The 12,739-nt window shown below is 35.3% G+C and overlaps 1 protein-coding gene across 1 annotated transcript in view; it reads left to right on the forward strand.

The window, feature by feature from the left end:
• LOC131160044 (uncharacterized) overlaps window positions 1-12,739 on the forward strand; it is a 63,437-nt gene that overhangs the window by 39,819 nt on the left and 10,879 nt on the right. The window contains exons 11-15 of the mRNA XM_058115340.1: window positions 3,254-3,351; window positions 4,441-4,544; window positions 4,621-4,786; window positions 5,041-5,163; window positions 5,695-5,777. Of these exons, the coding sequence (XP_057971323.1) occupies window positions 3,254-3,351; window positions 4,441-4,544; window positions 4,621-4,786; window positions 5,041-5,163; window positions 5,695-5,777 (574 nt within the window). The remainder of the gene's footprint in view (window positions 1-3,253; window positions 3,352-4,440; window positions 4,545-4,620; window positions 4,787-5,040; window positions 5,164-5,694; window positions 5,778-12,739) is intronic.

Raw genomic sequence — 12,739 nt, forward strand, 5'->3', positions numbered from 1 at the left:
CTGTCCAAAGGAAGAGTTTAAGTTGCGATTGTGAACATACTCGTTTTCTGTCAACCAAGCTATCTTTTGTCTGTCCTATCTACATTTTCCACTGTCACGTTGAGCAGGATTTTCCCATCGGTGTCTTCTCCTGCCTGTTAGCCTCACTGTGCCACCTCATCAATCCTGTCAACCAATTGCTGGTACTGCTGAGTTTCGGTTCAAACAAGGCTCGCACCATTCATGTGAGCAACAAAACAAAGAAAAGCGGTTTCCTTGTTATATTAGTGCCTAACCCAATCCAACCATGAACTGGTCTGGCTTGTGAAACCCAACAAAATCACCCCCAAAAAAAAAGAAAAAAAGAGTGGTGATGATCAAAGTTCAAAGATCGCTTTGGGTCACTTCCAGGGGATGTTACTGATTTGAAAGATTAGAGAGATCACATCCACATCCTTAAAATAAAGACTGGTATGACCCTGGAATAGAACAACGAGAAAATCACAAACTTGACAGGGTAGTTGCAAATCTTTGCAGAGATGTCATGACCACAACAATAATTGGTTGCTATAATGGCTTGGCTAGATACATTGATAATGGAGAAGGGAATTGTGGATGCAAGTGTTTGGTTCTTCCAGTGTCACATCGGAGTGCGCTCATGTCTTTGGACTGGACCATGGTATTAAAATCACTTTGCATGAATTTCAAGGGGAAAAGTGAACCTGATGATGTTCATGATTGGATTCATCATCTAGAAATATTTTTCATCCATAGAGCTGTTAGGAGCTAAGACAAGTTAATATAGCTATTACTTGTCTCGGGAGGTATGCTATTTCACTGTGTAGAAATATGAAGTACCATCATAGAAACTTCTTAGAAGGGTCTATAGCTTGTTGGACTTGGATGAGGTTGTGATCTAAATTTATACCTGTTAATAATTTTTGCAAGGTCTGTTAGATTATGATCTCTCACCTAGCATGGGGAAGATGTTGAAAGCATGTACAAGGGTTTCAAAAATTTATCACTTAGTTTGGGGAAAGTGAGGATATATTGATGGCGGCTTGCAATATGTGGCTCCGGATGAAGATCAATAGCCAGCATTTTAATCCTATCAATCAAGTTATGTCCAATGCGAACGACTTAGAAAAGGAATTATCTATCTGAAGAACAGCTGGAAGATGTGGGCAAATGTGTTGGGCCCAAACTTGTGACTACTCCCTTCTGCCTAGCCAACTGAACCAAAGAGGCCTTATAAGCACTGGTTGGAATCTTATGAGTAGCGAGAGGGGTATTTCTTATTGCAGGTGCCATAAAAAGAAGCATCGAACAAGGTAGAAGTGATTTCCATACCAAACGAGACAGACTATGCATATGAGTCACTGGAGGCTTCCAGAGTCAGGGAGGTATTAGAGAGTGAACAGTCACCTGTGGTATGAGTCTGTACAGTTCTGAATAAGGTTTGAGGATGCTTGATCTGAGGCTTTCATAAGATAAATGATCTTTTCCATCATGGTTGAATAGTTACCTAGTAGGGAGTTTAGCATACTGTGTATGTTTCGTGGACCCTTGAGCCAAAGTTAATTAAATATTTTATTTTGTCATTTGCTCGGTTGGGTTTGCAGTCCTTTAAGACCCTCATGATGCAAGTTTTTGGTTGGTGGGTAGGGTTTGGAGACTATCTTTCTGTTTGTGTGGACATGGATTTGGTGCTTCATGGGGTTACTTTCAAGCGTCACTGTAATTTAAATGACTTTACATGCATGTGATGTTTTATTGAGAGGACTAGTTTCAGTATCTCATGTCCTATAATGGGTGGGAATATGCCATAGGCTGATAGGTATTGAGGTTGGATCATTTTGCCATGAGCTGCTGTGGTCCAGTTTGAGTATTGGGTCAAATTATTTGTGTTCATTGAGTCCTCTTGTTAATCAGTTTTCAATGATGAACTTTTTTTGTTGTGGGAGAGGGTGATGGAAATAGTAGTTCTATGTAGGGTTGAGCAAACGGTCGGTTCGGCCAAATTCGGTAAATTAACCAAATTAACTGAAATTTTTGGTTAATGATTTCTGATAACCGAACCGACCGAACAATGGAAGCTCACCGAACCGAACCCGACCGAATTACCTTTTCGGGTAATTCGGTTAACCGAATTTAACCGAAATAATTTGAAATTAATTATTAAAAACAGAATATAATTATAACTTTTTTACTAATTCGTGCTTAATTAAGCATCTCATCTATTAATTTTATTAATAAAAAAGATATTTTGGTTAAACTATAAGAGTAGAATCACTAGAATCATTAATTATCAATTCGGTTAACCGAATTGATAATTCATATTAACCGAACCGATAACCGATTAACCGAAAATTGGTAAAATCGTAACCGAACCAAACCAACCCTATTTCTTGACCGAACCGAACCAACCGAAATTGGTTGGTTAATTCGGTTAATTCAGGTTTCCCCGAATTATGCTCACCCCTAGTTCTATGTGGAGAAGTAAAGACATACTGGGTCAAATTATTTGTGTTCATTGAGTCCTCTTGTTAATCAATTTTCAATGATGAACTTTTTTTGTGGTGGGAGAGGGTGATGGACATAGTAGTTCTATGTGGAGAAGTAAAGACATATTTAGGATATTTTGATTTTTTAAAATTTTCAGTTGTTTATTTTAGAAAGTTTGTTTCTCATAATTTGTGAAAGCAGATGTTGAGTTTTCTATCTATAAAGGGTTGTCTTCACTTTGGATATTGGCTTTGGAATTTGAGAACTATAGAATTTGATTCTTAGGTTATGTTTGGTTTGTGGAATGTCTATTCCTAGGAATAGACAGAATAGGTTGCAAACTAATAAAAATTGTATAGGAACAGACATGCCTGTGATGAAATTTGAGAATACTCGTCCCTCATCTATTTCTTGTTATGAATTCACAAAAAAATTTGATCCTTCATTTACTTAATAACGGTAACATGTCTTATATTAATAGAAATAGGTATTCTAAGAACCAAGCGTAAGCTTAGGGTAGGACCCATGTGTTTATTTCAGTGTGTTCTGCACCACTTTCCCTGATCAGTTGAGGGTTTAAATCCCTTGCTGCAGCTACTGTATTACCAAAGTTCCATTCCTATTCAAGTAGGGTAGTGGAGGTGTGGTTACCTGTTTAATTCACACCCTTGGCTTGCCTACACAACCGGAGCAGAAAGTTTGTTGTTCAAATTGTTGTGCTTATTTTTATAGAAAAAAACTAAATAATTGACTTGGTTTTGTATTGCAGGTGATTTGCTCAAGCTTTTGGATGTTTCATCTGTGGAGAGCATCTTATTAACCACCTATGGAAAGTTGCAGCCGCCACTTGGAAAGCACCGTCTGAAGGTAGTTTTAGATTTGTTTCTTCCCTTCTTTAGTCCATATTGTTAGGCTTAAACCTTTAATATGTATTTGATGAGTTGACCATGATTTAATTTTTATAAAGGGTAAATTATGCCACAAATACTGACTTTCATGTACTTCACTTGAAATATTATGGTAACAATTTGATGCTTAAAGTTCAGTTTCAGCTTTAATGAGATCCCTGAACAGGTACTTGAAGTGCCCTGAATATGAAAGTTCATGGGGAAAACTTCAGCAATGAAGTGCAATTCAGTGAAAATTCAAGGACTTGTGGTGTGATTTACAGTTTTTGAATATGTTATTCTAGTAAATGTGGTCATTTAATATCAGAGCATTATGTTTACTCCATCCTTGTATTCATCTGTTGATTTTATTTAGAGGATCAGTTAAGCACTTTTTAGAAACTCAGCTCATCCTGGCTGGTCAGACCAAATCCAACTGGAGCTGTCACCAGCAGAGACAGGTTGTGCAAGGCAGCATGAGAACCATAATTTCACCGGTCTGGCGTCAACCTGGCCAAGACTTGACCTAATGTGGGCTGAACAGGTGGGCTGGCTGCCTTGAACCTATCAGCAGTGTCAGCTTACCTTAAAGCATGCTGAACTTTAGGGTGTAGCTGCCAAAGTTTGGCCTATCTATGGGACAAACAAATTGAAGGATTTTCTGTTCAGCCAAAAATGCTAAGAGTTCTTTATAAACAATTTCCTTCTTAAAATATTTCTTAAGTTTTAATATTAAAGTAAACAAGTTAATGTACTGATTTAAATTAGTAGCATATATTTAAATTTAATGGAAAAAATATTTTAAATCGAATTTACAGCATGAACACACACATACAAACACATATTTTTTATGTGTGCATGTGTATGTATAACTGTTTATATAAACCTCTAATTTCTTAGAAGTGTTATTACTTGTGAGAGTATTCATGTTTATTCTGCTGTGCCAACTGATTTGATCCAACCTGATAGCATCACTAGGTCAATACCTTGTCTCTTCTTAAAGCATTGCAGGGAGGTACTTGTGTGCTTCGTTATGCTGATTATCAATTAAATTCTATTTTTTTTCCAGATAGTAGAGTTTCTTTCGGTCTTGCTGACAATTGGTAGTGAAGCTGCTGAGAGAGAATTGATTCGTCTTGGAGCCGTACAACGAATTTTAGACCTGTTTTTTGAGTAAGTTTAGAAATTTTTATTTGCTGTTGGGTAATTTAATTTTTTACTTTATTTATTGGTTTTAATGTGGCTGTAGGTACCCATACAATAACTTTATGCATCATCATGTGGAGAACATTATTGTAGCATGCTTGGAGAGCAAAAGTTCTCCTCTTGTTAACCATCTTCTCCATGACTGTAATCTTATTGGGAAGATACTTGAAGCAGAAAATAATTTTTTATTGGTGATGGATCAAAACAAGGTAACTTGCCAGTTATCAAAAGATGATTTCCTTTGTTTGATCATATTCCAAAGTTATGTTCTTACTCTCCTATCCTCATCCCAGGACAAAGCCAAGAGAGAAAAGTCAAAATTGTCTGCATATTTTTAATTTTATTTCTTTAATCTGTTTTTTTTTTACTTGTTTCTTTAATCTTTTTGCCTTTGACTACAATGTCAATAATTGTAAAGTTAAAACAGTATTGAAACATTTTGTATGTTCAATTGATCCTACAGCCAACTGTACCTGCTGAGGGAAGACCGCCTCCCAAGATAGGGAATCTTGGACACTTAACACAAATATCTAATAAACTTGTTCATCTGGGAAATAACAACAGTGAGATTCAGGCATATCTGCAGGTATATTCCAAATTCATCTCACCTTTCATATTGAGTCGTAAATTGAGTTGTGTATGTAGAAAGATTTTTTAAATATTGAGGGCCTTGAGGCACTATATCTAGATGCTATTATGAAAATCCTTGAATTGGATCATGGATGTGCTGCTAATCTGAAGAGTCCAGATGGAAAGTTGCATCAAATTAACTCTAAATTACAAATTTCTTTCTTATTATGTAATTAAATCTTCTGTTGTTCAACTTTCTTTTAGTGTCTATTGATTACTTCATAATATTAACTGTTCCATTTAAGTTTGAAAAAATGATTTATACTTGATGGTGTTGTCCAGGGTTTTGTGGTAGTAAATAGTACTCTCTTAGTGGGTTTTATTGACTAAATTAATTCCGAATTTGTGATACATACCTTGAATACCATTATGATTTCAGTATTCTTGTTTTGTCTTCAGTATCGGAGGATTTTTATTTTTTCTTTTTCTCTCAATTATTATTATTTTTTAAATTAAGAGCGTTAGATTTTTTGTATTTATTTCACAGGAGAACAGCGAATGGGTTGATTGGCATACAAATGTGCTAAACAAGCGCAACGCTGTGGAAAATGTCTATCAATGGACGTGTGGGTAGGTTATCTTCACTAGAGTACTATTGGATTTCTTATGTAATGTCAAAAACTGTTTTGTGATTCAACATCCTGAATCAAGGATTGGATAGATGCTTAACAAAATGAATGGTTAGATCTATGTTTTTATTTATTGCTCTGTATTTGAGATGAATTGGCACGTATGGTCGGAAAGAGTTTAAGCCGAAATATCATTTTTAGGCAGATAATATAAAAACTAGTTATAGCACGTGCATGTTCTCTCTTATTAGGGTATGGTTGGAAGGGCAAGAGGTATTCTATCTTTGTTCTTTAAGGGTCCAAAGGCAATGGGTGGCTTCGATCTGGGGAAGAATTTAATGCTCTGACGAGCTCTCTTCATCCTGTCATTAATGGTGTAGAACTGTAGGGAGTAATAAGATCCTTGAGAATTGTTCATGGAGTCTGGAGTTTCAGGAAATAGTGAGGAAATAGGTACTCTTATCTTTGTTCTTATAGGGTCCAAAGGCAATGAGTGGCTTCGATTTGGGGAAGAATTTAGTGCCCCGGTGAGCTCTCTTCATCCTGGCATTATTGGTGTAGAACTGTAGGGAGTAATAAGATCCTTGAGAATCATTCATGGAGTAAGGAAGTTTCAGGAAATAGTGATGTTGGTGCTTGTGCAACTTTTAAGGGGTATGCTGGAGGTGATATGTGTTTGTTTTTGCCGGGGGGGGGGGGGGGGTGCAAGAGGAAGTCCTTCAGCCTGCTTCGTTTGATTAGTTGAAGTTGCTAAGGGTGAGGATTCTAGCATGGATTTGAACTGGGGGTTGAGTCCATAGGCGGATAGGTTTCCTGCTTGGACAAGGATTGATGAAGATAGGATGGGTTGGGCCTCTGTCTTTGATGATAACTTTAGACCTGGACCCTGCTGTTTTGACATCAATAAAGTCCTTTTAAAACATCTGATGGACCTTTTGGTTAAGGAGGCCCAAAATCAGAATTATGATTCTAATCCAGGCTTGATTAATGAGAAAGAAAACAACCCAGTTAAGCCGAAGCTGGGCCAACTGAATGGGCATGCTCAAAAGTCTACTCCTTTTTGGCTTTAATAGCTGAGTTGAAAGATGGATCCCCAATATAAATGAAGCCGATAGTCTTTTTTCTAAATCCTGTGAGGTGGCGGGACGTCATCTTCCTTTGGAGCAGAAGCAAGTTGTGACTGCATTCGCACTTCACTTGACCTCAATTCAGATCCATGGTGGTCAAGAGGAGGGGGGGTAGCTGTTCTGAAAAAAAAAAGAGAAGAGGGTGCTTGAAGGTTGGTTTTTAAAAATTCAAATAATATTCTTGTGGGTGATTTTTCTCCTGTTCAGAAGGATGCTAGTGGGCAGGGTTTTGGTATGCTAGCAGGCAGGGTTTTGGGGAAGTAATTGGGGGAGCTTCATCTAAGAATATTAATTCTTGTGAGAATGAAATTCAGGATTTTATTTTGGGTTCAGAAGGAATTTCAGATGATGAGGGAGCCAATTCAAATAATCTGAGGGATCAAAAGGTTTACATTCGTTGTAAGGAAGTGCAAATGGGTTTTGAAATGAGGGAACATCTTGAAAAAAATTGAGATTCATCTAGTGAAATGACAAAGAAAAATTTGTAAGAGAGATTCAAAAGGTGGGTTAAGTATAGTTGAGGAGCCAACTGGTGAGAGGACTAGTATCTGCAAGGATAGTAAGAGATGGGGGGATGTTTTGGATAATGATAGTGCCAACAGTGATGATTTGATTGGGGCAGGGGCTTACTTTTGGATTGAATTCGGGATCAACATGGTTATTCTTCTGAATTTCTTCTGGTCGCCTCAGGGATTTACCTTAGCTGCCTCCTCAAGAAGGGTTAGATGGTATTAGTATTTTTGACCATGATGTTTCTAACGAAGAGCAAAAGGAAAAAGGTGGAATTCTGCCTATGCCAGCTCATGAAATTTCTGGGAAGGACCTTCAAATTCAGAGTTTGTTGGATGACTTGGACCTCAATTTGTCTGATCATGGAGGAAATGAAGTTAGGCTTGGTGGTGGTAAATCTAAGGTGAATAAGGGTCAGAGGGGAGTAGCTAATTTGAAGTGTTCAGTGAATTTATAATGTGAATGGTTTAAAGAGGGGGTTTCTTGGCTGATTTTAGTTTTTGTTTTTTAGTTGGGTTTTGTATCGCTTTTCTTTCTGTTTCTTAATTTTGTTTTTTATTTTTCTTTTTGAAGATTTAGTATCCTTCTGCTGATTTAGTATCCTATTTTAAATTAAAAAAAGAAAATTTTTATTTTTGGTGCTATTATAACTTGACTAGTCTACAAATCCAGCTATACTAGATATAGATGCCATTTCCCTGCCTGCCTGTTTAAGTGCATCTTTTTTTCTTCCTCTGAAAAAAAAAAAGACCATAAATAGGAACACATGGAGATTGAGTATTTTACTATTTTTAGACTTCATCTTGTCTGGGCACTCTGGCCATTATTCAGTGGGGAGTTTATTTTATGTTTCTTCACATGATTTTAGTCTCACAGTTGGTTAGATGCAACTTAGTATCTTGTTTCAGTAATTCTTGGTCTTTAGATGAGATGCCAGTGAGCAATGCTGTTGTGCCTTTTTTTGGGGAAGAGGTGTGGTCTGGGGAGGGCATGACGTAGACAGCCTTACCTCCCCATATTGTACAATGGATTGTGCATGCATTTGATTATATGGCATAAGCATAAGTTTATAATATAGAATGTTGCATTAGCTGTATGTGTTAACCTATATAGTGCTGTCCTAGAAGCGTTCTTGGCTAGCAAAGGGAATGTGGCCTCTTCTTCCCATTTACTATTTATTTTCTTAGCAAACTTGTTTGATAAATATTTTGAGAAAACATGTTTAATACTAATTATTATTAATATTATCTTTATTTATTTATTTATTTATTGCACTTCTTAGCTACATAATCCTAGTAGCTTTTAGATGGATTAATATAAGTGTCACCAAGTTAACTATGGTGCTTCCTGTTGTGTATGTTATAATTATAAATTAAGATTGTCCAGTTTTGATGCCTTGTTAGGACGAAATTAGTGAATACTTTGAAGCATAGTATAGCCTCACTTTTCAAACTATGACAATAGTTGGCTCATCAATTTGAGGAATTGTGACTTATTTTTTTAATATTGCTTTGGATGATTAAAAAAAAAAGAAAAGAAAGAAAAATGCATGCTAATTAATTGTGTTAATAAAAATGAATACTATGTTCAAGCTTTGAACTAGCTTTACGAAACCAATCAATTTATTTTTCTGGATTACAATGTCTTGTTGTTCATCACTATTGAATGCTCAAAGTTAATGACATTAGATTAATCAATTACTATATTAATTGTAATATCTAGTAAACATTGTTTGTACTCTATACCTCAATTGAGGGTCGTGTTTGCATTTCATTTGGAACATTTTCAGTCTATACATCAATAGTTCCTCTATTAATACATTACGAAGTGCCATATAAATTGTGTTGTTTAATTATAGTTATCTACCAATTTTCCAAATCAAAATAAAAAATAAAATAAAATTAGTGCATGATTGAACTTGTACAACAACAAGAAGAAGCCTTAAGTCGCACTAGATGGGGATGGCTATATGAATCCTTTTTTGCTTATTCACCCGATCGAGAACATTTTCCTCTACTGCATTAAGAGCTATCAAATCCTTCCTCACCACCTCATTCCAAGTTAATTTAGGCCTACCCTTCCCCTTTTCTTATGCCAAAAAACGATAACTACTCACTCCTCATAGGTGCACTGCAAGGCCTGCATTCAAATGCTCAAACCATCTAAGCCGCCTTTCCCTCATCTTGTCTTCGACTGGTGCTATGCCAAGATTACTTGTGTATATGCTTGTTCGTTAATTTATCTTTTAATGTTATACAAATTATCCACTTTAACATTCACATTTCGGCAACTTTTACTTTTAAAAATGTTGTTTCTTCATTGCCCAAAATTTTGATCCATAAGGCATGGTTGGCTTTATAGCCGTCTTATCAAACTTTCCTTTTAATTTTAAGGGTATTGTACAATCACACAACATGCCTGAAGCACTCCTCCATTTTACCCAACTTGCTTTAACTCTATGTATTACATCCTCTTTAATTTCCTCTTTTGCTTGCATAATAGATCCAAGATATTGAAATCTACAATGGCTAATAATTTCTTGATTATCAAGTTTAATCTTCTCTCTACAAGTATTTACATTATTGAAATTACATTTTTTATATTTTCTCTTATTCCTACTTATCCTAAAACCTTTACTCTCTAAATCGGTTCTCCAACATTCTAACTTAGATTCTACTCCACTCCTAGTTTCATCAATCAAGACAATATCATTTGCAAACAACATACACCAAGAGATCTTGTTTTGGATATTCCTAGCAAGCTCATCAATCATTAAAGTAAAAAGATAAAGACTCATTGTAGAACCTTGATGTACACCTATTGTGATTTGAAAATCTCTAGATTCCCCTCCTATAGTCCTAACGACTAGTCATTACTCTATCATATCCTTAATGACCTCAGTGTATCTACTGCATACCCTCTTCTTTTCTAGGACCCACCAAAGAACTTCCCTAGATACTTTATCATATGTTTTCAGTAGGTCAATAAGAACCATATGGAAGTTCGTCTTCTTTTTCCTAAATTTTTTTATTAGTCTTTTTAGAAGATAAATGGCTTTTGTTGTCGATCCCCTAGGCATAAAACCAAATTGATTCTGTAAAGCCCTTGTTTCTAGTCTTATTCTTTGTTCAATTACCCTTTCGCATAGTTCCATCATGTGATTCATAATCTTACTTCTGTAATAGTAATTACAATTTTCAATATTGCCTTTATTTTTGTATAAAGGTATTAATGTGCTTCTCCTCCATTCCTCCAGCATTTTCTTGGTTGTACTTCCTTTATCCCCTAACCATTTTCAAACTTCAATTCGTATGTTAATTGGTCCTATAGATTTCCCACTTTCCATCTTTTCTAAAGCCATTTTAACTTCAAGAACTCTAATTTTGTCAATAAATCTTCTATTTTTAGTCTTCTCCTCATTTGTCACTTTCAAGTTCAATATTTCATTTTGATTTTCATTAAACAACTTATCAAAAAATATCTTCACCACCTTGCTTTAATGTTTTCTTCTCTAGTTCAGACATTACAATTCTCGTCTTTTATGCATTTTACATTACCTAAATCTTTTGCATTTTCCTACTCTAGCTCTAGCAGTTTTATAAATGTCTCTTTCTCCTCCTTTTTTGTCTAATCTAGTATATAAAGTTTCATAAGCTCTATGTTTAGCTTCACTAATAGCCTTTTTTTTTTTTTTTTTATCATTTTTTCTTCTCTTTATACTTTTCAAAAATTTCTATATTTCTACAACTTTGCCATATTTTATACTGGTTTTTTTTTGTCTTAATGGCTTATTGGACTTCTTGATCACCCCACCAACTTTCTTTACTACCCGAGTATCTTCCTTTGGACTCTCTAAAATCTTGTTTGCTATTTTATTCCAAACAGTATTCACATATACCTTACCCCCTATTGACCAATCACACACTTTGATAATTTTATCTTTGAATTTTACTGTATTTTCTCCCTTCAAGCTCAACCACCTAGTCCTCTTATGTTGATTTATGTTACCTTTTCCTTCCATTTTTTTAGTATGTATATCTAATACTAGGACTCTATGTTATGTAGCCAAACTTTCACCTAGGATAATTTTACAATCCTTACAAGATAGACGATCCCCCTTCTTGATTAAGAAGAAATGTAATTTGGTTTTGCAACTCTTGAAATTTATTAAGTGTTCTTCTCGTTTTATAAAACAAGTATTCAATATAACCAAATCGTAAGATTTGGAAAAATCTAAAATTATATCATCGACCTCATTTTTATCTCAATATCCATGGCCTCCATGTTTCCTCTCATAAACCTATATTATCCTTTCCAATGTCCATTCAAATCAGCTCCTATGAATGCCTTTTTAAACGTTGTATTCTTTGTAAAATACTATCCATGTCTTCCCAAAATTGTCTTTTATAATTTTCTACTAAGCGTATTTAAGGAGCATATGCACTAGTGGCATTTAATATCTCTAGGTCTAGAGCTATCTTGATTTTAATGATCCTATCCCTTTTCTTTTAACATCTACTACATTATCTTTTTGGTCTTTGTCTACAATGATTTCCACCCTGTTTTTATGTTTCTATTTTCTAGTCTATGAATGTTTAAATCTTGATTTTTCATTGTCTCTAGCTTTCTCCCCTACCCATTTCATCTCTTAAAAGGAAAATTAAGTTAATTTTCCTTCTAAACATTGTTTCCACTATTTTCATGTTTTTGCCTGTAAGTTCTGTTAGTGTCCCTATACTCCAAGTTGCTAATCTTATCCTAGTTTCTTGTGCTAAATTTTTAGCCTCTTTTTTTTTTTTTTTTTATTAGTAAAGATAAATGTATTAATCTATCTAAATATATACAACATTTGTTGGGCATACCCAGACAACTATAGGGGACATCTACCCCATCACACTGATTAAGCAATACAATCAAAAGGACAGACCGAATGGCCTTCCTATCAAAAAGCTTGTTATATCAACCCTCATATTGGGCCCTCATAAGAGATGCATACAATCATATGACTGGGAGAGGGAAATCACTAATTCCCAAATTGTACCAAAGCTGGGAATTTGTCATACAAAATTCTATATACATGTATCAGGATAAATTTGATAATAACCTCAATTGGTGTGTCCACTTTTTCGAATTTACTCTTGTTTCTAAAGTGCCATAGACAATACACTGTTGTAGCTAGACAAGCATTCATGACCACTGATCAAACACTCTTCCCTTTAGCCTCTTTTTTCATCCATTTGAGGGCATTCTTGAGTGTATTCATGGATCTTGTGCATCCCAGTCATTTTTTCATGGCTTTCCACACCTCATTAGCCATCTTGCATTT

Source organism: Malania oleifera, chromosome 7 (assembly GCF_029873635.1).
Source record: "Malania oleifera isolate guangnan ecotype guangnan chromosome 7, ASM2987363v1, whole genome shotgun sequence".
Taxonomy (NCBI): domain Eukaryota; kingdom Viridiplantae; phylum Streptophyta; class Magnoliopsida; order Santalales; family Ximeniaceae; genus Malania; species Malania oleifera.